This window comes from Eleutherodactylus coqui, chromosome 5, assembly GCF_035609145.1.
Source record: "Eleutherodactylus coqui strain aEleCoq1 chromosome 5, aEleCoq1.hap1, whole genome shotgun sequence".
In the NCBI taxonomy this organism is placed as follows: Eukaryota; Metazoa; Chordata; class Amphibia; order Anura; family Eleutherodactylidae; genus Eleutherodactylus; species Eleutherodactylus coqui.
This window is the reverse complement of record NC_089841.1, coordinates 1,417,050-1,444,399: the sequence shown is the minus strand read 5'-3', so window position 1 is coordinate 1,444,399 and position 27,350 is coordinate 1,417,050. Positions and strand designations below refer to the sequence as shown.

At 57.0% G+C, this 27,350-nt stretch overlaps 1 protein-coding gene across 1 annotated transcript in view; it reads right to left on the bottom strand.

The window, feature by feature from the left end:
• Positions 1-224: 224 nt before the first annotated feature.
• TLN1 (talin 1) overlaps positions 225-27,350 on the bottom strand; it is a 35,657-nt gene continuing 8,531 nt past the window's right edge. The window contains 29 exon segments of the mRNA XM_066602133.1: positions 225-1,000; positions 1,293-1,418; positions 1,489-1,671; positions 1,754-1,816; positions 1,954-2,079; positions 2,791-2,915; positions 4,696-4,801; positions 4,880-4,987; positions 5,064-5,249; positions 5,325-5,441; positions 5,533-5,658; positions 6,212-6,395; positions 6,476-6,642; positions 6,726-6,872; positions 13,639-13,757; positions 19,113-19,218; positions 19,289-19,436; positions 19,516-19,616; positions 19,618-19,689; positions 19,768-19,869; positions 19,945-20,039; positions 20,042-20,076; positions 20,339-20,520; positions 20,602-20,742; positions 20,835-20,981; positions 20,983-20,997; positions 21,069-21,149; positions 21,151-21,213; positions 21,366-21,487. Of these exon segments, the coding sequence (XP_066458230.1) occupies positions 869-1,000; positions 1,293-1,418; positions 1,489-1,671; positions 1,754-1,816; positions 1,954-2,079; positions 2,791-2,915; positions 4,696-4,801; positions 4,880-4,987; positions 5,064-5,249; positions 5,325-5,441; positions 5,533-5,658; positions 6,212-6,395; positions 6,476-6,642; positions 6,726-6,872; positions 13,639-13,757; positions 19,113-19,218; positions 19,289-19,436; positions 19,516-19,616; positions 19,618-19,689; positions 19,768-19,869; positions 19,945-20,039; positions 20,042-20,076; positions 20,339-20,520; positions 20,602-20,742; positions 20,835-20,981; positions 20,983-20,997; positions 21,069-21,149; positions 21,151-21,213; positions 21,366-21,487 (3,425 nt within the window). The 3' untranslated portion in view covers positions 225-868.

The following is a 27,350-nucleotide window of genomic DNA, read 5'->3' as shown; positions in this document are numbered from 1 at the left end:
TCATCTTGTACATACAAGACCTTCTAATGGCCAACACGATACCACATTGTTTTATGGCCAGTATCGTTAGAGTTATCGCTTCTCTCAGGAAGCGAACTGCCGTCAGCTGATCGTGTTTGGTGGCCAAGGACAGCAGTGGGTGACGGCAGCCACCGCCCTATGACACGACTGGCACAACTACAAACGTATCCCCCACTGTGATAGACCGAGACAAGAGCCACCAGTCCAAGGTGAAGATATTTATTGGTGATACTTTTGGTGGAGCCGGCACAGATGGCGCCGCTCGGGTCCATATGAAGAGCATAAAAAAACGTCAGCAAAATAAAAATACTTTATATAGAAATGTAAGGGAACATCCTGGGGAGACGGGAGGAGCACGCTCGGCCAGGGGTAACAGTTTGATTGTGCACGGCACGTTCAGGCACTTATCGGCATGAAGTAACACATAGACATCCAATCAGACGCAGAGGTCACCAGTCACACGGCAGTCACTCCGCCTCTCTCCTAGAACACAGGGGAGGGCGGCCTAAGAGGCAAGTAGCTGGAGGTTAATACAGCATAGACAGGGCGCAATAAGGCATCAGCCCGGCCACAAGCCAGCGTCAGGGCAATAAGGCACCAATACAAAACAAACCGTTCAGCTGGGAACGAACTAACAACATTCACACACAACACGTTCCGCTCCTTCCAGCAGAGGAGGATGAACGATGTGGCCCCAAGTCCCAGAGCGCCGGCTTCATAGACACTACTGAGGCCCATGTGCAAGAGCGATTAGTGAGCAGGAGAAGCCGGTTAAACCTCAGTAGTCGGGAAGAAGAGTGCTGAGAAATGTTAATGGCGTGGCAGGTGGGGAAGAGTCCGCGACAGCTCAGTTCTGCGAGTCCTCCCGTAGCTCAGACGGCAGAAACTTATACTGCTGCTGTCGTATCATGGCCAGCTTCTTCCGCGCCTCCTCCAGCTCGCGCTCCTTCCGCAACATTTCTTCCTGAGCTGCAATAATCTGCAGAGGAAGAACATGATGTAAAGACTGTCGGTATTAAGATGGCGGACCCAACCAGTCATGCCATCCCTACTGCTAATGCCTGGCAACAAATGAGGAGGGCCTTAAATACGAGGTGGTGGTGCTACAGGGATGGAACCGTCAAACCCTTACGCTAGATTGAGGTGGTGCTACATTCACAAGGGCCCACACATCAGCAGACAGCCGCGCTGACTCGGCTGCAGGTGGGATCTGTTCTGCCAACGGCGGCACGCTATGAGATACTTTAGGCTCGTCCCCTAGTGCTCCTCACCTGTGCGATCCCTCCTACCATCCGCTCCTTCACCACCACCGTCTCATCATACTCTTGGAATGCTGCTGCCTTCTGAGCGGCTTTCACCAGGTTGTCCGACGCTCTCTTCACAGCATTTCCTGCCACCTGCATGGATACAACATCATTAGAGGCGAAGGCCGGTCCCCAGTCTCCAGCCACATGGCTGTCCACCCACCTGCAGTCTCTTCATGGCCTCTGAATCGTGGTCGGCCTTCACTTTACAAGCCACAAGTAGTTGAGCTGTAGATGCAGCCACTTGTTTAGCTGATGAAATCAGTTTCTCCTCGCTGGCATGACCCTGAACCGCAGAGTTCGCTGCCTCACACAAATTACTCGTAGCGGCGGCGACCATCCTGGCCTGAAGAAGTAAAGAACAGTCACAATAGAAGTCCAACACTGCGGAGCTCCACGAGTCTGCACTCACTAATCCGGGCACTCACCGCTGAGATCAGGCCCTGTGACCACTGGCCATCGTCTACGGCATTTGCTGGGATTGCTCCAACCTGGAAGAAAGCAGAAAGGTGCAACTATGACAAAAAAAAGAAACTGGGTGCAAACACTCAAGACCGAGCCGGGAAACAACGAGAACATACGGCCCTCCAGGGAGGCACAAGAGAGCAGAGAAAACACAAAGACCCACCTTGCCCTGGGCCACTAGCTCTCTCTGGGCTGCAGATGCCGCTTTCACAAGGGCGCTGGTGGCGGCTGCAATGGACTTCGCTGCTTCCAAGATTTGCTCCTCAAAATTCAAGCTCTCATCCGCCTGCTACAAACACACAACAAAGCACAGTGAGTATCATGAGCCCAACATGAGCTGGGGCGCAGGAAACATTGCAACGAGCCACAGAATGCGCCACCAAGCTAACGGCAAGGAGCAAGTCCCAGCTCAGGGCACGAGGAACTGGATCCTGAGGGCAAGCCGTCCCAGCTCAGAGAACTACCATGACCGAATCCTGAGATGTCCAAGTCACAGGGCACGAGCGATCAGATCCTGAGGACACATGCAAGTCCCAGCTCAGGGCACAAGAGACCGGAACCTGAGGGGAAGCCGTCCCAGCTTAGAGAACCACCATGACCAAATCATGAGCTGTCCAAGTCACAGGGCACGAGCGACCGGATCCTGAGGGGAAGTCGTCCCAGCTCAGAGAATCACCATGACCAAATCATGAGATGTCCAAGTCACAGGTCACGAGCGACTGGATCCTGAGGACACATGAAAGTCCCAGCTGAGTGTACAAGTGGCGACTGCGTTCCGAGATGTCCAATTGCTCCCGTCGCATTTATATGGGTGCTCCACCATTGACCGGACATTCACAGCTCAGATGAGTCTGACCTGCACCAGACTCCAGGTCATCTATGGACCATCGGTATGGACTTACACGTGGGTTCCCCCATAAGCTTAGGGGAATATTGGTAATGTTCACGGTCTTACTAGAGGGGTTTCTGGCAGGGTTGACAGTTTTGGTTTGCGGGTTACCTTTGGTTTGGCACGAGGTTTTAGCTGCTCCAGCTTCTTGGCTGCTGCTTCTATAGCGGCTGCAGCTCCCAGGAGCTCGTTCTCTGCTATAACGGTGGGGTCTTCAGGGTCCACCCATTCAGTGCCTGTTATAGTGGAGAATGCGAGCAAAAACAGAGGGTCACTACCTTTAGCAGACAGCACTGGAGCAGGCGATACGAAGGTGGTTTGCTACGGCACCTGCTATGTCCTATATTGATGGATCTGGATGAGTGTGGTGGACGACCTACCAGTCCTGACACACAAGTCCCACTTCATCTATTTCTGGTGGATCCAATTGCTGCGGCGCAGACTACAACTTTCTTGGAAGAACTTGTGTGTAAGACTTCTGGGTCCATGGTAACAGAGGACAATCACACCATGTAGTCTGGTCCTCCAGGGACCCCATAAGAGTATATGTAGAAAGGTACACAGCAGCAGCAGGCTGCACGCACATTGTCGTCTGTTACTATGGAGACGCATAGCTGGGAGCATGAGCTGGAAACACAATTCAAGAGCCGAGAGGCTTCATCTCAGATGGACTGGAGCAACGTTATACACTATGGTGACAGAAGTATGGGAATGCACGCACAAGGATTTTATTCCCATTTGCCTATCCGGTGTTGGCCACCTTCGGCCTCGATGACTGCAGTCACCCTCCACAGCCGTTTCCCACCAGATACCCACAAATGTGTGAAAGGAGGAGCTTAAGATAGTAACGCAGGGATCATGGATGTGTTGGGCGCATGGATACGGTGTTCTAGTTTGTCCCACTTCAGATTCAGACTTTGAGCCAATAAAGTCTCCAAATGGCATCCATCTCCCCATAACATGGCCAAGAGTGGACTCTGGAAGGTTCAGAAGCTGTGATGTCTGTACTGATTGGTTGGTAACATCCCCCCACCAGACCCCATTGTCAGCTCTACACCTGGTGGTGACATCCCCCCACCAGACCCTGTTGTCGGCTCTACACCTGGTGACATCCCCCCACCAGACCCCGTTGTCGGCTCTACACCTGGTGACATCCCCCCACCAGACCCCGTTGTCAGCTCTACACCTGGTGACATCCCCCCACCAGACCCCGTTGTCAGCTCTCCACCTGGTGACATCCCACCACCAGACCCCGTTGTCGGCTCTACACCTGGTGACATCCCACCAACAGACCTTGTTGTCAGCTCTATACTTGGTGACATCCCACCAAAATTTGGACGCTAGTTCTTTTGCGCTTAAAATTGAATAATCGAGTTGGGACCCATTAACTTTTCCTATTTATGACAATTAATGCTCCTGCCAAATTTCATGTTTCTATAACATCGGGAAGTTGGAGAATTAGTGGTGAGTCAGTCGGTGAGTCAGTCAGTGAGTGAGTCAGTGAGTGAGTGAGTCAGTGAGTGAGTGAGTCAGTGAGTGAGTGAGTCAGTGAGTGAGTGAGTCAGTGAGTGAGTCAGTGAGTGAGTGAGTGAGTGAGTGAGTCAGTGAGTGAGTGAGTCAGTGAGTGAGCCAGTCAGATAGATATATATATATATATATATATATATATATATATATAGATGTTCACATATGAGCGGGCACGACTGCTGGGGGGCCAATACTTTTGTCTACATAGTGTTGCTGCAGTTCCTCTACTGGTCCTGCACGTCAGAGAAGTACCTAAAAGACAGCAAGAGATCTCTGAATTTGGACCCCATAACAGTAGGGCTGCGGTGCCCAGTAAAGCTCCGGACTGCTGTAGCACTATCCTGCAGCAGCCCCCTCATATGAGGGATAGGTGGGCTCAACATCACTAGCAGCCGCTACGTGTCCGCATACTCCTGGCTCCGCGTCCTATCCTCCATCAGTCATCAGACCCCTACTGTGCTGCAGGACCACATGGAGCGAACACGGCACCTTTCATGGCCTCCGCAGCCTGGATGAGCTCCGTCACTGAACCGGCTACTTGCTTGGAGTATCCGGCTAGCTGCTGCTTCAGCTCAGGACTCGGCTTCTGGAGGATCTGTGTGGACAGAAGACTACAAAGATGAGACCTGCGTTACCAGCCACAGGTGACAGCAATACCGCTGTGGCCACTTACCACCAGGACGTGGTCCAGCAGCTGCAGGTAGCCTGTGGCGCATTCCTTCCCGAACCTCATGGCACGCATGCGCACGTCCGGGCTCACCTCAGGGTGATACGCAGCTTCCTGTGGACATAGAAGACTGCCATTACAAAGCTTCACTACTCGTATGGCGTTACCTCCATGTGTCACATGACCGCACCTTGCATGAACGTAACATGTCAGCGATAGCCCGCCGGCTCAGGTTGGCTGTGGCAATGACATCTTCTTGGCGGCAAGAGTTCCCGGCAGCAACAGCCTTGGCAGTAGCCATGGTGATGCCCTTGGTCATGCGGATGAAGTCCTCTGGGGTGGAAGTGTGAGGCGGCGGCTCCGGAGAGGAGAAGACCTAGGAGAGGAGGTAAGACGTAAAGCCCCTGAGATGACTAGCCCCTTCACGGTGCCACCAGACCCACAGACTCACCGCAAGCTCCTGCCTTATGTGTTCTATGGTGGCCTCCAGAGCCCGTGTCCCCTTGGTTGCCTCATCCTCCACAGCTTTCACGGTTTTCAGGAGCGACGTCACATTGGTCACCATAACCTGGAAGCACAACCATGCCAGTGACCCCAAAACATCCGGCATCACGTCAGCCACGATGTGGAGCCGCACCCGTAACCAGGTGGTCACTTACCTTGGCTGAATTCTTCAGCTGATAGACTGATGGGTCATCACTGGACTTGCCTGCCGCAGCCTTTGTGGCGCTAATGAGATCTCCCAGGGCCTTGGCCACGTCCTTCACTGCATTTATGAGAACAACCTGCGAAGAAGCAGAAGGTAGGTGATCACTGTAGTATGGCGGTGGCCACTGAAGAGGACTGGGGGGTGTAGGATGGCACTGGGGGCCTCTTTACCACAGCAGGTCCATGAACAGCAAAACTATCTAGCACTGAAGCATGGGATGGTCACCTGCTGCGGCCAATGTCACCTGCTGCCACGACCATGAATGATGATGCCACAAGCCAGCACACAGACGTCCGTACGTGGATTACACTCACTAATCTCAGAGTTGGAGTTGTCCAACTCCGGCTACTATCGGAGCTGCTCTGCAGGTGTCACATACCGTCGGGGCACTAGTGCTCTATGGGTGTCACATACCGTCGGGGCACTAGTGCTCTATGGGTGTCACATACCGTCGGGGCACTAGTGCTCTATGGGTGTCACATACCGTCGGGGCACTAGTGCTCTATGGGTGTCACATACCGTCGGGGCTCCCGCGCTCTATGGGTGTTGGGTGCCATTACAGGGCTAGTAAGAGCTGGACCCTTCACATCAGTCTAAATGCCCAGAGTTGCCACCATGCTCATGCCTACCTGCGTCTCTGGGTCCTCGGATCCCAGGCTGGCCGCACCAAGCTTGACATTCTCTGCCAGTCGCGTGATGGTCGTCACGGAGGACTGCGCCGCCTGAGCCAGTTTCTCTTGGCTGGAGGTTGCGTTCTGAACCAAGACCTTGGTGTCTTCAACCAGGGCTTTAGCGGTCTTGAGGATGCCCTCGCTGGAAGGAAGCACAGGGGTAAACGGGGTCACGGAGGGTCACTTCCTGCAGACTGATCACAACTAGAAGTCGCTGCTCACCGGTGATCTGCAAACGTCTCTGCGTTCTCTCTGTTGAGCGTTCCCGCTGTGGCAAACATAATGGTAGTGTCCAAATCCGCAATGATCCCCGACACAGCGCTGGCGGCGGTGATACAGGCCTGTGTGCCACGGTTACCAGCCTGCAGGGCCGCCAATACATGTGACACCTAAGAGCAGTAAGACATGAGGGTCACACACTGCGGACCTGCTGTCCACGAGGGCCACATTGCTGTCGGAAGCGCCCATTTACCTTCTCAGACACCAGCCGCGCACAGTCGATCAGTTCTCTCTTCGTGTAAGTATCTGACGGGGAACACTGAAGGGCTCCGGCCCTAGTGACCAGCTGAGAGCAGCCGTGCCCGAGCTCCTGGACCCGCTGCTTAATGTGCGACCCGATCTGAGGGCAGAACAATGCAGATAAGTGAGAAGAAATAAGAGCTTGGGGGGTAGGGGAGGCAAGGCGATGCCGAGGAAGGGAGTTCCCAAGGAGTGCAGATCACGAGGAAGGGTGAGGAGAGAAAGGGAGCAGATCGCAATGAAACTGGGTGGGGGGGGCACACACACAAGATCCCAAAGGGGGAAAGGGAGAGACTAGGTCCCAACAGGGAAAGGACATGAGATCCAAAAGGGGGTTGGAGGAATTCCCAATGGGGTTGGCAAGGGGAAAAGGAGAGATACCAAGGGGGAGGGGAAAAGAAGATAGGAGAACCCAAGGGGAAAAGGAAGGGAAAGGATGGAGGGAGGGGAGATCCCACAGGAAGAGGGAAGGATATCCCAAGGAGGAAGGAGAGGAAAAAGATCCATCTCAAGGGGTGGGGGGAGAGGGAAGGAAATCCTGAGAAGGGGGGAAAGAGGGAAGGAAATACTGAGGAGTGGGGAGTAGGAAAAAGATCATGAGGGGAATAGGAAATAGTTTCAGGGAAGGGGGAAAGAGGAAGAGGTCCCAATGAACGGAAAATGAGGTCCCAATGAAAGGGGGTGGGGGGTGGAGAGGGGAAAGGAGATCACAATGAAACAGGGGGGAGTGGGGATAAATGAGATCCCCAAAGGGGGAGACTAGATCCCAATGAAGGGGGGAAGAAATCCCAATGAGGGGGTCCCAATGAAGCAGGGGTGGGGGGTGGGGTTAATGAAATCGCAATGAAGGGGGGGGATCCCAATGAAGGGAAAAAGAGGTCCCAATGAAAGGGGGTGGGGGTGGAGAGGGGAAAGGGAGGAGATCACAATGAAACAGGGGGAGTGGGGACGCACGAGATCACAAAGGGGGAGACTAGATGCCAATGAAGGGGGGAGAGATCCCAATAAAGGGGAGGGGGGAAGAGATCCCAATAAAGGGGAGGGGGGGGGGGGAGAGATCCCAATAAAGGGGAGGGGGGAAGAGATCCCAATAAAGGGGAGGGGGGGAAGAGATCCCAATAAAGGGGAGGGGGGAAGAGATCCCAATAAAGGGGAGGGGGGGAAGAGATCCCAATAAAGGGGAGGGGGGGAAGAGATCCCAATAAAGGGGAGGGGGGAGAGATCCCAATAAAGGGGAGGGGGGAGAGATCCCAATAAAGGGGAGGGGGAGAGATCCCAATAAAGGGGAGGGGGAGAGATCCCAATAAAGGGGAGGGGGAGAGATCCCAATAAAGGGGAGGGGGGAAGATATCCCAATAAAGGGGGGGAAGAGATCCCAATAAAGGGGGGAAGAGATCCCAATAAAGGGGGGAAGAGATCCCAATAAAGGCGAGGGGGGGGGAGATAGCAGTGAAGGGGAGGGGGTGAGGGATCCCAATGAAGGGAAAAAGAGGTCCCAATGAAAGGGGGTGGGAGAGGGGAAAGGGAGGAGATCACAATGAAACAGCAGGGGCAGGGACTCACTAGATCCCAATGAAGGAGGGGGGGGATTCAAATGAAGGGGGTGGGGGGGGGATCCCAATGAAGGGGGTGGGGGAGAAATCCCAATGAAGGGGGTGGGGGAGAAATCCCAATAAAGGGGGTGGGGGAGAAATCCCAATAAAGGGGGTGGGGGAGAAATCCCAATAAAGGGGGTGGGGGAGAAATCCCAATAAAGGGGGTGGGGGAGAAATCCCAATAAATGGGGTGGGGGAGAAATCCCAATAAAGGGGGTGGGGGAGAAATCCCAATAAAGGGGGTGGGGGAGAAATCCCAATAAAGGGGGTGGGGGAGAAATCCCAATAAAGGGGGTGGGGGAGAAATCCCAATAAAGGGGGTGGGGGAGAAATCCCAATAAAGGGGGTGGGGGAGAAATCCCAATAAAGGGGGAGGGGGAGAAATCCCAATAAAGGGGGTGGGGGAGAAATCCCAATAAAGGGGGTGGGAAAGAGATGCAAAAAAAAGCAGGGGGGTGGGGGAGAGACGCCAATAAAGGGGGTGGGAAAGAGATGCAAAAAAAAGCAGGGGGGTGGGAAAGAGATGCAAAAAAAAAGCAGGGGGGTGGGGGAGAGACGCCAATAAAGGGGGTGGGAAAGAGATGCAAAAAAAAGCAGGGGGGTGGGGGAGAGACGCCAATAAAGGGGGTGGGGGAGAGACGCCAATAAAGGGGGTGGGGGAGAGACGCCAATAAAGGGGGTGGGGGAGAGACGCCAATAAAGGGGGTGGGGGAGAGACGCCAATAAAGGGGGTGGGGGAGAGACGCCAATAAAGGGGGTGGGGGAGAGACGCCAATAAAGGGGGTGGGGGAGAGACGCCAATAAAGGGGGTGGGGGAGAGACGCCAATAAAGGGGGTGGGGGAGAGACGCCAATAAAGGGGGTGGGGGAGAGACGCCAATAAAGGGGGTGGGGGAGAGACGCCAATAAAGGGGGTGGGGGAGAGTCGCCAATAAAGGGGGTGGGGGAGAGTCGCCAATAAAGGGGGTGGGGGAGAGTCGCCAATAAAGGGGGTGGGGGAGAGTCGCCAATAAAGGGGGTGGGGGAGAGACGCCAATAAGGAGGGGGGGGGGGGAGAGACGCCAATAAGGAGGGGGGGGGGGGAGAGACGCCAATAAGGAGGGGGGGGGGGAGAGACGCCAATAAGGAGGGGGGGAGAGATCCCAACGAAGGGGGGAGGGAATCCCAACGAAGGGGGGAGGGGCGAGATACCAATAAAGGGGGAAGGGGCGAGATCCCAATAAGGGGGGTGGGGAGATCCCAATGAAGGGGGGGGGAGGGAGATCCCAATGAAGGGGGGGGGAGATCACAATGAAGGGGGGGGGGAGATCACAATGAAGGGGGGGGGGGAGATCACAATGAAGGGGGGGGGGAGATCACAATGAAGGGGGGGGGGGGAGATCACAATGAAGGGGGGGCGATCCCAATGAAGGGGGGGCGATCCCAATGAAGGGGGGGCGATCCCAATGAAGGGGGGGCGGGCGAGATCCCAATGAAGGGGGGAGGGGCGAGATCCCAATGAAGGGGGGAGGGGCGAGATCCCAATGAAGGGGGGGAGGAGAGATCCCAATGAAGGGGGGGAGGAGAGATCCCAATGAAGGGGGGGAGGAGAGATCCCAATGAAGGGGGGGAGGAGAGATCCCAATGAAGGGGGGGGGATCCCAATGAAGGGGGGGGATCCCAATGAAGGGGGGGGGGGGATCCCAATGAAGGGGGGGGATCCCAATGAAGGGGGGGATCCCAATGAAGGGGGGGGAATCCCAATGAAGGGGGGGGGATCCCAATGAAGGGGGGGGGGGATCCCAATGAAGGGGGGGGGAGATCCCAATGAAGGGGGGGGGGGGATCCCAATGAAGGGGGGGGAGATCCCAATGAGGGGGGGGGAATCCCAATGAAGGGTGGGGAGAGATCCCAATGAAGGGTGGGAGAGATCCCAATGAAGGGGGGGGGGAGATCCCAATGAAGGGGGGGTGATCCCATTGAAGGGGGAGGGGGTGATCCCAATGAAGGGGGGGCGATCCCAATGAAGGGGGGGGCGATCCCAATGAAGGGGGGGGGGCGATCCCAATGAAGGGGGGGGGCCGTCCCAATGAAGGGGGGGGCGAGATACCAATGAAGGGGGGGGGGGCGAGATACCAATGAAGGGGGGAGGGGCGAGATACCAATGAAGGGGGGAGGGGCGAGATACCAATGAAGGGGGGAGGGGCGAGATACCAATGAAGGGGGGAGGGGCGAGATACCAATAAAGGGGGGAGGGGCGAGATACCAATAAAGGGGGGAGGGGCGAGATACCAATAAAGGGGGGAGGGGCGAGATACCAATAAAGGGGGGAGGGGCGAGATACCAATAAAGGGGGGAGGGCGAGATACCAATAAAGGGGGGGGGGCGAGATACCAATAAAGGGGGGGGGATCCCAATGAAGGGGCGGGGGGGGGATCCCAATGAAGGGGCGGGGGGGGATCCCAATGAAGGGGCGGGGGGGGGGATCCCAATGAAGGGGCGGGGGGGGGATCCCAATGAAGGGGCGGGGGGGGATCCCAATGAAGGGGCGGGGGGGGATCCCAATGAAGGGGCGGGGGGGGGGATCCCAATGAAGGGGCGGGGGGGGGGATCCCAATGAAGGGGCGGGGGGGGGGGATCCCAATGAAGGGGCGGGGGGGGGGGGGAGAGATCCCAATGAGGGGATTGCTGAACCACTCGCCATAATCTTTGAAAATTCCTGGAGAACAGGTGAAGTCCCAGAAGATTGAAGAAGGGCAAATGTTGTTTATCTTCAAAAAAAGGGGAGAAGGTGGATCCAGGAAACTACAGGCCTGTGAGCCTGACTTTTATTCCAGGAAAGATCTCTGAACAAATTATTAAACAGCATGTATGCAAGTACTTGGATAAGAATGGAGTAATTAACCAGAGCCAGCATGGGTTTGTAGAGAGGAGCCGCCAAGAGGGGGAGTGCGCGCGAGGAGCCGCCAAGAGGGGGAGCGCGCGCGAGGAGCCGCCAAGAGGGGGAGCGCGCGCGAGGAGCCGCCAAGAGGGGGAGCGCGCGCGAGGAGCCGCCAAGAGGGGGAGCGCGCGCGAGGAGCCGCCAAGAGGGGGAGCGCGCGCGAGGAGCCGCCAAGAGGGGGAGCGCGCGCGAGGAGCCGCCAAGAGGGGGAGCGCGCGCGAGGAGCCGCCAAGAGGGGGAGCGCGCGCGAGGAGCCGCCAAGAGGGGGAGCGCGCGCGAGGAGCCGCCAGAGGGGGAGCGCGCGCGAGAAGCCGCCAAGAGGGGGAGCGCGCGCGAGAAGCCGCCAAGAGGGGGAGCGCGCGCGAGAAGCCGCCAAGCCCAAGGGGGGAGGGGGGAGAGGGGGGAGCCCAAGGGGGTGGGAGAGAGAGAGAGAGGAGAGCCCAAGGGGGGTGGGAGAGAGAGAGAGAGAGAGAGAGAGAGAGGAGAGCCCAAGGGGGGTGGAGGAGAGAGAGAGAGAGAGAGAGAGAGAGAGAGAGAGAGAGAGAGAGAGAGAGAGAGAGAGAGAGAGAGGAGAGCCCAAGGGGGGTGGGAGAGAGAGAGAGAGAGAGGAGAGCCCAAGGGGGGTGGGAGAGAGAGAGAGAGCCCAAGGGGGGTGGGAGAGAGAGAGGAGAGCCCAAGGGGGTGGGAGAGAGAGAGAGGAGAGCCCAAGGGGGGTGGGAGAGAGAGAGAGGAGAGCCCAAGGGGGGATGGGGGGGGGAAGAGAGAGGAGAGCCCAAGGGGGGATGGGGGGGGGGAAGAGAGAGGAGAGCCCAAGGGGGGATGGGGGGGGGGGAAGAGAGAGGAGAGCCCAAGGGGGGATGGGGGGGGAAGAGAGAGGAGAGCCCAAGGGGGGATGGGGGGGGGAAGAGAGAGGAGAGCCCAAGGGGGGATGGGGGGGGGGGAAGAGAGAGGAGAGCCCAAGGGGGATGGGGGGGAAGAGAGAGGAGAGCCCAAGGGGGGATGGGGGAGAGAGAGAGGAGAGCCCAAGGGGGGAGGGGGGAGAGAGAAGGAGAGCCAAGGGGGGGGAGGGGGGGAGGAGGGAGAGCCCAAGGGGGGAGGGGAGAGAGAGAGGAGAGCCCAAGGGGGGAGGAGGGGAGGAGAGAGAGGAGAGCCCAAGGGGGGAGGAGGGGAGAGAGAGAGGAGAGCCCAAGGGGGGAGGAGGGGAGAGAGAGAGGAGAGCCCAAGGGGAGGAGGGGAGAGAGAGGAGAGCCCAAGGGGGAGGAGGGGAGAGAGAGGAGAGCCCAAGGGGGAGGAGGGGAGAGAGGAGAGCCAAGGGGATGGGGGGAAGAGAGAGGAGAGCCCAAGGGGGGATGGGGGGGAAGAGAGAGAAGAGCCAAGGGGGGATGGGGGGGGGAAGAGAGAGCCCAAGGGGGGAGGGGGGAGAGAGAGAGGAGAGCCAAGGGGGGAGGGGGAGAGAGAAAGGAGAGCCAAGGGGGGAGGAGGGAGAGAGAGAGGAGAGCCCAAGGGGGGAATGAGGGGAGAGAGAGAGGAGAGCCCAAGGGGGAGGAGGGGAGAGAGAGAGGAGAGCCCAAGGGGGGAGGAGGGGAGAGAGAGAGGAGAGCCAAGGGGGGAGGAGGGAGAGAGAGAGGGAGAGCCCAAGGGGGGAGGAGGGGAGAGAGAGAGGAGAGCCAAGGGGGGGAGGAGGGAGAGAAAGAGGAGAGCCCAAGGGGGAGGAGGGGAGAGAAAGAGGAGAGCCCAAGGGGGGAGGAGGGGAGAGCCCAAGGGGGGAGGAGGGGAGAGAGAGGAGAGCCCAAGGGGGAGGGGGGTAGAGAGAGAGCCAAGGGAGGAGGGGGGGAGAGAGGAGAGCCCAAGGGGGGAGGGGGAAGAGAAAGGAGAGCCCAAGGCAGGAGGGGGGAGGGGAAGAGAGAGGAGAGCCCAAGGGAGGAGGGGGGAGAGCCCAAGGGAGGAGGGGGGAGAGCCCAAGGGAGGAGGGGGGAGAGAGAGGAGAGCCCAAGGGGGGAGGAGCGGAGAGAGAGAGGAGAGCCAAGGGGGGAGGAGCGGAGAGAGAGAGGAGAGCCCAAGGGGGAGGAGCGGAGAGAGAGAGGAGAGCCCAAGGGGGGAGGAGCGGAGAGAGAGGAGAGCCCAAGGGGGGAGGGGGGAGAGAGAGAGGAGAGCCCAAGGGGGGAGGAGCGGAGAGCCCAAGGGGGGAGAGAGAGGAGAGCCCAAGGGGGGAGAGAGAGAGAGCCCAAGGGGGGAGGGGAGAGAGAGAGGAGAGCCCAAGGGGGGAGATCCCGAGTTGTGGGGGTAAGATCCAGAGGGTAGGGAATGACAAGTTAGATGACCTGCAGAGGCCTCTGGATCACCAACTCTCACCTCTTCGTTCTCGGCAGTCATAGATGCCGGTTTGGCCTCATGAGCCAATTGGCTGTAGTCTGTGGTGAGCTGGCTGGCGAGGGTTCCGAGCTCATCAGGGTTTGTTGTGATTTTGTGACCTTTAAAATGAAAAAATAGAAATCAGATAAAATAGCAGAGTAGACATAATGACCCGGTGATGTTTAACCTGCCCCCATGTGATAGTGATGAGCCCGGGTGACTTATAACCTGACCCTATGGCAGTGAGATGACCCCGGGTGACATGTAACCAGCCCCCATGAGATAGAGATGACCCGGGTGACATGTAACCTGCCCCATGTGATAGGATGACCCGGGTGACATGTTACTAGCCCCATGAGATAGAGATGATCCCGGGAGACGTGTAACCTGCCCCATGTGATAGAGATGACCCTGGTGACAAGTAACCTGCCCCCATGTGATAGGGATGACCCCGGGTGACGTGTAAACCAGCCCCTATGTCATAGCAATGACCCAAGTGACATGTAACCTGCCCCCATGTGATAGAGATGACCCGGGTGACATGTAAGCAGCCCACATGTCATAGAGATGACCCCAGGTGACATGTAACCTGCCCACATGTGAAAGAGATGACCCGGGTGACATGTAACCTACCCACATGTGAAAGAGATGACCTGGGTGACATGTAACCTACCCACATGTGAAAGAGATGACCCGGGTGACATGTAACCTGCCCACATGTGAAAGAGATGACCCGGGTGACATGTAACCTACCCACATGTGAAAGAGATGACCCCAGGTGACATGTAACCTGCCCACATGTGAAAGAGATGACCCGGGGTGACATGTAACATGCCCCCATGTGACAGAGATGAACCCGGGTGACATGTAAAGTGCCCCCATGTGATAGGGATGACCTGGGTGACATGTAAAGTGCCCCCATGTGATAGGGATGACCTGGTGACATGTAACCTGTGCCCATAGATAGTGATGACCTCCTGTAACATGTAACTTGCCCCTAGGTCATACCGATAACCCAGGGTGACGTGTAACCTGCCCACATATGATAGCAATGACCCCGAGTGACATGTAACTTGCCCACATGTGGTGGTGACATGTAACCTCCTCCAATGCGATAGTGATGACCCCGGGTGACGTGTAACCTACCCCCATGTGATAGTAATGACCCCGGGTGACATGTAACCTGTTCCCATGTGATAGTAATGACCAGGGTGACATGTAACCAGCCCCCATGTGATAGTAATGACCCGGGTGACATGTAACCAGTCCCCATGTGATAGTAATGACCCCGGGTGACATGTAACCAGTCCCCATGTGATAGTAATGACCCCGGGTGACATGTAACCAGCCCCCATGTGATAGGGATGACCCCGGGTAACATGTTACCTGCTCCTATGTGATAGAGATGACCCCGGGTGACATGTAACCTGTTCCCATGTGATAGAGATGACCCCGGGTGACTTATAACCTGACCGTATGTCATAGAGATTACCTGGGTAACATGTAACCTGCCCACATGTAATATTAATGACCCCGGGGTGACATGTAACCTGCCCACATGAGATAGAGATGACCCCGGGTGACATGTAACCTGCCCCCATGTCATAGAGATGACCCGGGTGACATGTAACCTGCCCCCATGTCATAGAGATGACCCCAAGTGACATGTAACCAGCCCCCATGTGATAGAGATGACCCCAAGTGACATAGTAACATAGTATGTAAGGCTGAATGAAGACATTGTCCATCTAGTCCAGCCTGTTGTCCTACTGTGTTGTTGATCCAGAGGAAGGCAGAAAACCCCAAGAGGCAGGAGCCAATTAGCCCTTTTGGGGAAAAAATTCCTTCCCGACTCCCTAATGGCAATCAGACTGTTCCCTGGACCAACCCCTAATAGTTCCTACCTGCCTGTATACCCGGATTAACAATTAACCTAGATTTATATCCTGTAATGTCCTTCCTCTCCAGAAAGACATCAAGTCCCCTTTTAAACTCCTCTATGGATTTGCCATCACCACGTCCTCAGGCAGAAGAGTTCCACAGTCTAACTGCTCTTACAGTAAAGAACCCCCTTCTATTTTGGTGATGAAACCTGCTTTCCTCTAATCGTAGCGGATGCCCTCTTGTTACCGTCGCAGTCCTGGGTATAAACAGATCCTGGCAGAGATCCTTGTATCGTCCCCTCATGTACTTATACATAGTTATTTTGGTCGCCCCTTAGCCGTCTGTTTTCCGGGGTGAATAATCCCAGTTTTGGTGCTCTCTGGGTATTCCAGTCCGTCATTCCATGTATCAGTTTAGTTGCCCTTCTTTGTACCCCTCCAGCACTGTGTACATCTTTCCTGAGCCCCGGTGACCGGAACTGTACGCAGTATTCCATGTGAGGCCTGACAAGTGCCTTATATAGTGGGAGGATAATGTTCTCGTCCCTCGCCCCTATACCTCTTTTACTGCACCCCAAGACTTTATTTGCCTTTGCAGCGGCTGACTGGCATTGGTTACTCCAGTTTAGTCTATTATCCACTAATACCCCCAGATCCTTTTCCATATCACTTTTCCCTAGTGGTACCCCATTAAGTGAATATTGGTGACATCCGTTCCTCCTGCCCATGTGCATAGTCTTACATTTTTTAACATTGAACTTCATTTGCCATTCCCCCCCTCCCAAGCCCCCGGCTTATCTCGGTCCGTTGTAGCCGCACATTGTCCTCCGTTGCATTAATTATATTGTATAATTTTGTGTCATCTGCAAATACTGATATTTTGCTGTGCAGCCCCTCTATCAGGTCATTAATAAATATGTTGAACAGAGTGGGGCCTAATACTGAACCCTGTGGCACCCCGCTAGCGACTGTGGTCCAATCAGAGTACGAGCCATTTATTACCACCCTCTGCTTTCTATCATTGAGCCAATTTTTTACCCACTTACACACGTTTTCACCCAGTCCGAGCTGCCTCATTTTATATATCAGCCTGTTATGTGGCACGGTGTCAAAGGCTTTAGAGAAGTCCAGATATACAAGATCAATAGATTCTCCCTGGTCCAGCTTAGAGCTTACTTCATCGTAGAAGCTGATCAGATTTGTCTGACATGAGCGACCCTTCATGAATCCATGCTGGTGAGGAGTTATTCCCTTAATCTCCTTGAGGTACTCATCGATGGCGTCTCTCAGAATCCCCTCGAAGATTTTTCCCGTTACTGAAGTGAGACTTACTGGCCTGTAGTTACCAGGCTCACTTTTGCTCCCTTTTTTGTAAATTGGAACCACGTTGGCAATGCGCCAATCCAATGGTACTACTCCGGTCTTGATAGTGTCTAGAAATATTAGGTATAGCGGCCTAGCTATCTCGTCACTTAGTTCCCTTAGTATCCTTGGGTGTAATCCATCTGGGCCTGGCGATTTATCAATTTTAGTTGTCTTTAGTCACTTCCGCACCTCCTCCTGCGTTAGGTATGAGATATTTTGTGAGGCGTTCATTTTATTCCCCTGCATCTCGTGTGGCATTTCCTTTTCTTTGGTGAACACACTTGAGAGAAACTGTTTAGTAGATTTGCTTTCCCTTCGTCATCAATGATTTCCCCTGCATTATTTGTTAAAGGGCCAGCGCTCTCCCTGCAAATCCTTTTGCTGTTAATATAGTTGAAGAATAGTTTCGGGTTGTTTTTGCTCTCTTTGGCGATCCATCTTTCCGCCTCCTCCTTGGCAGTTTTGATCTTATCTTTGCATATTTTGTTTTTTTCCCTGTATGATTTTAGCGCTTTCTTCGCTGCCTTGTTGCTTTAGTAGTTTGAACGCTTTCTTCTTTTCGTTTATTGCCCCTCTTACCGTCTTCTCGAGCCACATTGGATTCCTTTTAGTTGAGTTTCTTTTGTTTTTAAAGGGAATGAACTGCTCACATGAGGTGATTAGGATCCTTTTAAACTCTCCCATTTGTCCTCCGTACTGATATTTTTGAGGATGTTGTCCCAATTAATGTTACCGATAGTAGTTCTAAGCTGATCAGATTTTGCTTTACTAAAGTTGAGTTAGTTTGTCGCTCCCTGATAAGGCTTCTTATTGATTGACAGCTGGAAGTTGATTATATTGTGGTCGCTGTTCCCCAAGTGCTCCTCAACCTGCACCCCCTTTATCTGCATGTAACCTGCCCCCATGTGATAGGGACAACCTTGGGTGACATGTAACCAGCCTCATGTGATAGAGATGAGCTGGGTGACGTGTAACCAGCCCCCATGTGACAGAGATGAGCCGGGTGACATGTAACCTGCCCCCATGTGATAGTAATGACCCGGTGATATATAATCTGCCCCCCAAGTGATAGAGCTGACCCGGGTGACACATAACCAGCCCCCATGTGACAGAGATGACCTCGGGTAACATGTAACCTGCCCCCATGTGATAGTAATGACCCGGGTGATATATAATCTGCCCCCCAAGTGATAGAGCTGACCCGGGTGACACATAACCAGCCCCCATGTGACAGAGATGACCTCGGGTAACATGTAACTGCCCCCATGTGATAGTAATGACCCGGGTGATATATAATCTGCCCCCAAGTGATAGAGATAACCCGGATGACATGTAAACTGCCCCCATATGATAGAGATGACCCCGGGTGACATGTAACCAGCTCCCATGTGATAGGGACAACCTTGGGGTGACATGTAACCAGCCTCATGTAGGCCGGAATAAGGAGCTGACCCGGGGTGACACATAACCAGCCCCCATGTGACAGAGATGACCCCGGGTGACATGTAACTGCCCCATGGATAGTAATGACCCGGTGATATAATCTGCCCCCAGTGATAGAGCTGACCCGGGTGACACATAACCAGCCCCCATGTGACAGAGATGACCCCGGGTAACATGTAACCTGCCCCCATGTGATAGTAATGACCCGGGTGATATATAATCTGCCCCCCAAGTGATAGAGATAACCCGGATGACATGTAAACTGCCCCCATGTGATAGAGATGACCCCGGGTGACATGTAACCAGCCCCCATGTGATAGCAATGACCCCGGGTGACATGTAACCAGCCCCCATGTGATAGCAATGACCCCAGGTGACATATAACCAGCCCCCATGTGATAGAGATGACCCAGGGTGACATGTAACCAGCCCCCATGTGATAGCAATGACCCCGGGTGACATATAACCAGCCCCCATGTGACAGAGATGACCACGGGTGACATGTAACCTGCCCCCATGTGATAGTAATGACCCGGGTGACATGTAACCAGCCCCCCATGTGATAGTAATGACCCGGGTGACATGTGACCTGCCCCCATGTGATAGTAATGACCCGGGTGACATGTAACCTGCCCCATGTGATAATAATGACCCCGGGAGACATGTAACCTGAGCCCATAAGACAGTGATGACCCCGAGTGACGTGTAATTAGCCCTCATGTGATAGCGATGCGCCCGGGTGACATGTAACCTGCCCCATGTGATAGCGATAACCCAGGTCACCCACCATCTCCTGCACGGTCACAGCAATAGCTTTGGCGGTCTTCACCATGGTCGTCTGATAGTCCACAAAGGATCCTTCTGGCTCCCCGATAGGTTGCTCGTCCAGCTGTGTTCAGAGGTCAGAGGTCATTCATCAGGATAGGTGAGCGGCACAAGACGCACATGACGACACTCACCTTATTGATGGCCTGAGTGATGGAGTCCACCATACCGCCTACCGCCCCCGCCGCACTCGCTGCCTCGTTCAGGGTCCCCGTCAGGTCGTCCACGGCTTCATGCATCATCTGAGCCGCTTCAACCAGAGCTTCCTGTGTGTGGGCCGCAGCTGCAATACAAGCGGGGTGACTCCAGTAGCTGTGCGGGACCCCCAGGTGGCGCGTCCTCGCCCTCCACTCCGTCTCTCACCTTGGGGTTGCCTCCAGCCTCCTTGGCCGTGTAGAGCATCTGAAGGGCCGATTCCGCCAACGTCTTGGTCTGGTCCAGCAGGTTCATCTGCTGCTGATGGGTTGATGGTCTTGGAGGCGGCTCCGATAGCTGCGTGAGTCAGAGGCTCGAAGTACTGCGCCATCTGAGACACCTGCCAGGAGGAACACCCATGTTAGGGGCAGGTAAGACGGGTGCACCGGACTCTTTCCACTGACACGCCGCGCCTCACCTTGTGTCCCAGCTGCGACGAGTCCGCTCTTGCTGCTGCAGCCAGTGGGTCTATGAGGTTGCTGATCTCCTGCACGGACGTCTGCATCTGGGTGTGCAAAGCCTGGAAGGAAAAGAGAAGTGAAAGCAGCAGCAGTATAAAGCAAGCTCACACCCCGCAGACACCGCCCACACTCACCTCCTGGGATATTCCCTCTTGTGGGGTAAGCTGTTGACTAATGGCCTCTAAGGAGGCCTGGTCCAGCTCCCGGACCGCCTGGTTCAGGAGCTCATGGCCTGGTCACATTCCCTCTGACCTGGGGCCTTATCCCTGCAGGAGAACAGAGGGTCAGGAGTCCGCACGCACCATTATAAGAGGGACCGCCACTCACGCAGAATATGCAGCTTGTGCAAAAAAATGTTAAGCCCCTCCCACTGCAGCAGCCAATGCTAGAAAAGCCCCTCCTACTGTACACAAGTTCCTCCCACTGCAGCAATCTGTCACATCAAGCATCTTCCACTAGCCCAGCCTGCCATAACAAGCTCCTCCCCTTGCAGCCTGCCATAACAAGCTCCTCCCACGCCCGTCTCACCTCATATTCGTAATGAGCTTCTTGATGGAATCGGACACGGTGCGGGAGTGGCCGGCCAGCACTGACCACTGCGGAGGATCCTTGGGGTTGGCAGCCAGAGAACGCGCAGTCTGGATGAGGCCAGAGGAGCTCTCCAGCATGGTCTTGGCGGAGCTGACGATGGGCTCCATGGCGCTGAGACCCTGAAACAGTAAAGACGTCCAACATGAGGTAACAGATGAGGGGGATATGTAAAGGGCGCTCCTGAGCGGCCATATCCTGACCTCCGGGGAGATCTGCGCTGGGACACTGGCAAACTCGGGATTGGAGGCGAAGGCAGTGAGGTTCTCCACGGCTTGGATCAGCGGCACAGTGGCATCTCGGCACTTCACTCGGTTCTCATCATTGAAGGCTCCGTCCAGTGCCTGAAGAGAAAACAGAACAATGGGTCTTCTCGTCAGGACATGCCCACGTAGGGCAAAACCACATGCTCGGCGCCACCTAGAGGCGGCTGTACCTTGATGGTTTTCACCAAGTTGGCAGTGCTATTTGCCACCTCCTTGGCTGACTGGACAAACTGCCTCTTGGCCACGGGGTTAGAGGTGTGAGTGGATGCCAGGCGGCAGGCGTTGCACAGGGCAGATGTGTGTTTGGCCACTATGGTGGGCAGCTGACAGCACCTATGGAAGGAGAAGACATGATGAGGGCAGCATGCCAGCGGGCACACAATGCCCCCTCACCACCCTTCTACCTGTGACTGTGTGCAGGCCGGGTCTCCCAGGTTCTGACACGCCATCTGGATAGCCTGGTTGGCGCGAGCAAACTGCGTGGGGGTCCACCAGGCCCTGCTGACCGGCGCGGCTGCTGGGGTCCGACACTCCGACGAGATAGGCGGCCTGAGGAGGTAAAGACAGTATACATGCAAGTTTCCGACCAGTATATACTGCAAGCAGGGAGGCCCCTGAGAGAAGAGGGCCTGGACCCCCGCACAGTAGAGGGTCCTCACCCCCCACTGCACAGTAAACACAATGAGGGTCCCACCACATACCTGAGCCGCAGCCTCCGTCAGACCGCACAGGGCTTTGGAGGCGGTGCTAACGGAGTCACCAAATTCAGGTAAGTTGCTGGTCTTGGCGTGCTGAGATATTCCGGCCATCGACTCGCCAGAATCTATAAGGAAACAGAGCGAAATGCGTTACTACAATGCTGGCTGAACTATGGGGTGCGTGGTTCAAGCAAGGGACAACTGGAGATTATAGACAATGGGGACCCCCATGGAGGACAGAACCATGAAGAGTGGCAGTGAGCATAAAGAATGAGGCCACACAGGGGTGTGGGATTGGGAGGATGGGGTCCCAAGAAGGAGGGAGGAGGGGGGGCACTGAAGATGAGGCCCCAGGCGAGGAGGACGCAGAAAGGATGGACCAGCAGAAGCAGGGGAGGGAGAGTACATAGAGGACGGGGCCCCTAGGGAAGGAAAAGGAGAGAGGGGGGGAGGGGGAAAGGGGGGGAGGGGGGAAAGGGGGGAGGGGGAAAGGGGGGAGGGGGAAAGGGGGGAGGGGGAAAGGGGGGGAGGGGGAAAGGGGGGAGGGGGAAAGGGGGGAGGGGGAAAGGGGGGAGGGGGAAAGGGGGGGAGGGGGGAAAGGGGGGAGGGGGAAAGGGGGGAGGGGGAAAGGGGGGAGGGGGAAAGGGGGGAGGGGGAAAGGGGGGAGGGGAAAGGGGGGAGGGAGAAAGGGGGGAGGAGAAGGGGGAGGGAGAAAGGGGGGAGGGAGAAAGGGGGGAGGGAGAAAGGGGGGAGGAGAAAGGGGGGAGGGAGAAAGGGGGGAGGGAGAAAGGGGGGAGGGAGAAAGGGGGGAGGGAGAAAGGGGGGAGGGAGAAAGGGGGGAGGGAGAAAGGGGGGAGGGAGAAAGGGGGGAGGGAGAAAGGGGGGAGGGAGAAAGGGGGGAGGGAGAAAGGGGGGAGGGAGAAAGGGGGGAGGGAGAAGGGGGGAGGGAGAAAGGGGGGAGGGGAGAAAGGGGGGAGGGAGAAAGGGGGGGGAGAAAGGGGGGAGGGAGAAAGGGGGGAGGGAGAAAGGGGGGAGGGAGAAAGGGGGGAGGGAGAAAGGGGGAGGGAGAAAGGGGGGAGGGAGAAAGGGGGGAGGGAGAAAGGGGGGAGGGAGAAAGGGGGGAGGGAGGAAAGGGGGGAGGGAGAAAGGGGGGAGGGAGAAAGGGGGGAGGGAGAAAGGGGGAGGGAGAAAGGGGGGAGGGAGAAAGGGGGGAGGGAGAAAGGGGGGAGGGAGAAAGGGGGGAGGGAGAAAGGGGGGAGGGAGAAAGGGGGAGGGAGAAAGGGGGGAGGGAGAAAGGGGGGAGGGAGAAAGGGGGGAGGGAGAAAGGGGGGAGGGAGAAAGGGGGGAGGGAGAAAGGGGGGAGGGAGAAAGGGGGGAGGGAGAAAGGGGGGAGGGAGAAAGGGGGGAGGGAGAAAGGGGGAGGGAGAAAGGGGGGAGGGAGAAAGGGGGGAGGAGAAAGGGGGGGAGGGAGAAAGGGGGGAGGGAGAAAGGGGGGAGGAGAAAGGGGGGGGGAGGGAGAAAGGGGGGAGGGAGAAAGGGGGGAGGAGAAAGGGGGGAGGAGAAAGGGGGGAGGGAGAAAGGGGGGAGGGAGAAAGGGGGGAGGGAGAAAGGGGGGAGGGAGAAAAGGGGGGAGGAGAAAGGGGGGAGGGAGAAAGGGGGGAGGGAGAAAGGGGGGGAGGGAGAAAGGGGGGAGGGAGAAAGGGGGGAGGGAGAAAGGGGGGAGGGGAGAAAGGGGGAGGGAGAGAAGGGGGGAGGGAGAAAGGGGGAGGGAGAAAGGGGGAGGGGGTGGAGGGGTGAGGGAGGGGTGGAGGGAGAGGGAGGGGTGGAGGGAGAGGGAGGGGTGGAGGGAGAGGGAGGGGTGGAGGGAGAGGGAGGGTGGAGGGAGAGGGAGGGGTGGAGGGAGAGGGAAGGAGAGGGAGGGGAGAGGGAGGGGTAGAGAGAGGGGGAAGGAGAGGGAGGGGTAGAGAGAGGAAGGAGAGGGAGGGGGAGAGGGAGGGGGGAAGGAGAGGGAGGGGGAGAGGGGGGGAAGGAGAGGGAGGGGGAGAGGGAGGGGGAGGGGGAGAGGGAGGGGGAGGGGAGGGGAAGGAGAGGGAGGGGGAGGAAGGAGAGGGAGGGGAGAGGGAGGGGTAGAGGGAGGGAAGGAGAGGTAGAGGGAGGGAAGGAGAGGGAGGGGTGGAAGGAGAGGGAGGGGTGGAAGGAGAGGGAGGGGTGGATGGAGAGGGAGGGGTGGAAGGAGAGGGAGGGGTGGAAGGAGAGGGAGGGGGAGAGGGAGGGGAGGGAAGGAGAGGGAGGGGGAGAGGGAGGGGTAGAGGGAGGGAAGGAGAGGGAGGGGTAGAGGGAGAGGTAGAGGAGGGAAGGAGAGGAGGGGTGGAGGAGAGGGGGGGTGGAGGGAGAGGGAGGGGTGGAGGGAGAGGGAGGGGTGGAGGGAGAGGGAGGGGTGGAGGGAGAGGGAGGGGTGGAGGGAGAGGGAGGGGTGGTGGGAGAGGGAGGGGTGGAGGGAGAGGGAGGGGTGGAGGGAGGGGAGGGGTGTGGGAGGGGAGGGGTGGGGAGAGGGTGGGGTGGAGATTGAGGGTGGGGTGGAGATTGTGGGAGGGAGGGGGTGAGGGAGGGGGTGAGGGTGGGGTAGTGGGGGGAGGGAGAGGGTGGGGGTGAGGGAGGGGAAGGTGAGGGAGGGGGTAGAGGGAGGGTTGGAGTGGGTGAGGTAGTGGGAGGGTTGGTGTGGGTGGGGTTGTGGTGGGGTAGTGGGGGGTGAGGGTGGGGTAGTGGGTGGGGGTTGGGTGGGGGTGTGGGTGGGGGGTAGTGGGAGGGAGGAGTGGGTGGGGTTGGGGAGGGAAGGGGAGGGATGGTGTGGGTGGGGTTGAGGGTGGGGTGGGTGGGGGTGAGGGTGGGGTTAGGGGTGGGGTAGTGGGAGGGGTAGAGGGAGGGGTTGAGGGAGGGATGGTGAGGTGGGTTGGAGTGGGAGGGGAAGGGAGGGAGGGGTAGAGGGAGGGGTAGAGGGAGGGGTAGAGGAGGGGGGGCAGGAGAGGGAGGGAGGGCAGGAGAGGGAGGGAGGGCAGGAGAGGGAGGGGGGAGAGGGGGGGCAGGAGAGGAGGGGCAGGAGAGGGAGGGGCAGGAGAGGAGGGGCAGGAGAGGGAGGGGGGGCAGGAGAGGAGGGGGGGCAGGAGAGGGAGGGGGGGCAGGAGAGGAGGGGGGCAGGAGAGGGAGGGGGAAGGAGAGGGAGGGGGGGCAGGAGAGGGAGGGGGGGCAGGAGAGGGAGGGGGAGGAGAGGGAGGGGGAAGGAGAGGGAGGGGGGGCAGGAGAGGGAGGGGGGGCAGGAGAGGGAGGGGGCAGGAGAGGGAGGGGGAAGGAGAGGGAGGGGGAAGGAGGGGGGAGAGGGGAGGGAGAAGGTAGGGGGCGAGGGGGGGGGGAGAGGGGGGGGCGAGGGAGAGGGTAGGGAGGGAGAGGTTGGGGGGAGAGGGTAGGGGGGGAGGGTGAGGGAGAGGGTAGGGGGGGAGAGGTGAGGGGGGGAGAGGGTAGGGGGGGGAGAGGGTAGGGGGGGAGAGGGTAGGGGGGGAGAGGGTAGGGGGGGAGAGGGGTAGGGGGGGAGAGGGTGGGGGGGAGAGGGTGGGGGGGAGAGGGTAGGGGGGAGAGGGTAGGGGGGAGAGGGTAGGGGGGAGAGGGTAGGGGGGAGAGGGTAGGGGGGAGAGGGTAGGGGGGAGAGGGTAGGGGGGAGAGGGTAGGGGGGAGAGGGTAGGGGGGAGAGGGGTAGGGGGGAGAGGGTAGGGGGGAGAGGGTAGGGGGGAGAGGGTAGGGGGGAGAGGAGGGAAGGAAGGGGCGAAAGTAAGGGAGGGAAGGAAGGGGCGAAAGTAAGGGAGGGAAGGAAGGGGCGAAATAAGGGAGGGAAGGATGGGGCGAAAATAAGGGAGGGAAGGATGGGGCGAAACTAAGGGAGGGAAGGATGGGGCGATACTAAGGGAGGGAAGGAAGGGGCGAAAATAAGCGAGGGAAGGAAGGGGAGAAACTAAGGAAGGGAAGGTAGGGGAGAAAGTAAGGAAGGGAAGGTAGGGGAGAAAGTAAGGAAGGGAAGGTAGGGGAGAAAGTAAGGAAGGGAAGGTAGGGGAGAAAATAAGGGAGGGAAGGAAGGGGGAGAAAATAAGGGAGGGAAGGGAGGGAAGGAAGGGCAGAAAATAAGGGAGGGAAGGGGCGAAAGTAAGGGAGGGAAGGAAGGGGCGAAAGTAAGGGAGGGAAGGAAGGGGCGAAAAAAAGGAGGGAAGGAAGGGGCGAAAATAAGGGAGGGAAGGAAGGGGCGAAAGTAAGGGAGGGGAAGGAAGAGGCGAAGTAAGGGAGGGAAGGAAGGGGCGAAAATAAGCGAGGGAAGGAAGGGGCGAAAATAAGGGAGGAAGGATGGGGCGAAATAAGCGAGGGAAGGATGGGGCGAAAATAAGCGAGGGAAGGATGGGGCGAAAATAAGCGAGGGAAGGATGGGGCGAAAATAAGCGAGGGAAGGATGGGCGAAAATAAGCGAGGGAAGGAAGGGGCGAAATAAGGGAGGGAAGGAAGGGGTGAAAATAAGGGAGGGAAGGAAGGGGCGAAAATAAGGGAGGGAAGGAAGAGGCTAAAGTAAGGGAGGGAAGGAAGGGGCGAAAATAGCGAGGGAAGGAAGAGGCGAAAGTAAGGGAGGGAAGGAAGGGGCGAAAATAAGCGAGGGAAGGATGGGGCGAAAATAAGCGAGGGAAGGATGGGGCGAAAATAAGCGAGGGAAGGAAGGGGGGGGGGGAGGAAGTGGAGAAAGTAAGGGAGGGAAGGAAGGGACGAAAATAAGGGAGGGAAGGAAGGGAGAAAGTAAGGGAGGGAAGGGAAGGGGCGAAAGTAAGGGAGGGAAGGAAGGGGCGAAAATAAGGGAGGGAAGGAAGGGGAGAAAATAAGGGAGGAAGGAAGGGAGAAAAATAAGGGGAGGAAGGAAGGGGGAGAAAATAAGGGAGGGAAGGAAGGGGAGAAAATAAGGGAGGGAAGGAAGGGGAGAAAATAAGGGAGGGAAGGAAGGGGAGAAAATAAGGGAGGGAAGGATGGGGCGAAAATAAGCGAGGGAAGGATGGGGCGAAAATAAGCGAGGGAAGGATGGGGCGAAAATAAGCGAGGGAAGGATGGGGTGAAAATAAGCGAGGGAAGGAAGGGGCGAAAATAAGCGAGGGAAGGAAGGGGAGAAACTAAGGAAGGGAAGGTAGGGGAGAAAGTAAGGAAGGGAAGGTAGGGGAGAAACTAAGGAAGGGAAGGAAGGGGAGAAAGTAAGGAAGGGAAAAAAGGGGAGAAAGTAAGGAAGGGAAGGAAGGGGAGAAAGTAAGGGAGGGAAGGAAGGGGAGAAAATAAGGGAGGGAAGGAAGGGGAGAAAATAAGGGAGGGAAGGAAGGGGAGAAAATAAGGGAGGGAAGGAAGGGGAGAAAATAAGGGAGGGAAGGAAGGGGAGAAATAAGGGAGGGAAGGAAGGGGAGAAAATAAGGGAGGGAAGGAAGGGGAGAAAATAAGGGAGGGAAGGAAGGGGAGAAAATAAGGGAGGGAAGGAAGGGGAGAAAATAAGGGAGGGAAGGAAGGGGAGAAAATAAGGGAGGGAAGGAAGGGGAGAAAATAAGGGAGGGAAGGAAGGGGAGAAAATAAGGGAGGGAAGGAAGGGGAGAAAATAATGGAGGGAAGGAAGGGGAGAAAATAATGGAGGGAAGGAAGGGGAGAAAATAATGGAGGGAAGGAAGGGGAGAAAATAAGGGAGGGAAGGGAGGGGAGAAAATAAGGGAGGGGAGGAAGGGGAGAAAATAAGGGAGGGAAGGAAGGGGAGAAAATAAGGGAGGGAAGGAAGGGGAGAAAATAAGGGAGGGGAGGAAGGGGAGAAAGTAAGGGAGGAAGGAAGGGGCGAAAATAAGGGAGGGAAGGAAGGGGCGAAATAAGGAGGGAAGGAAGAGGCAAAGTAAGGGAGGGAAGGAAGGGGCGAAAATAAGGGAGGGAAGGAAGGGGCGAAAA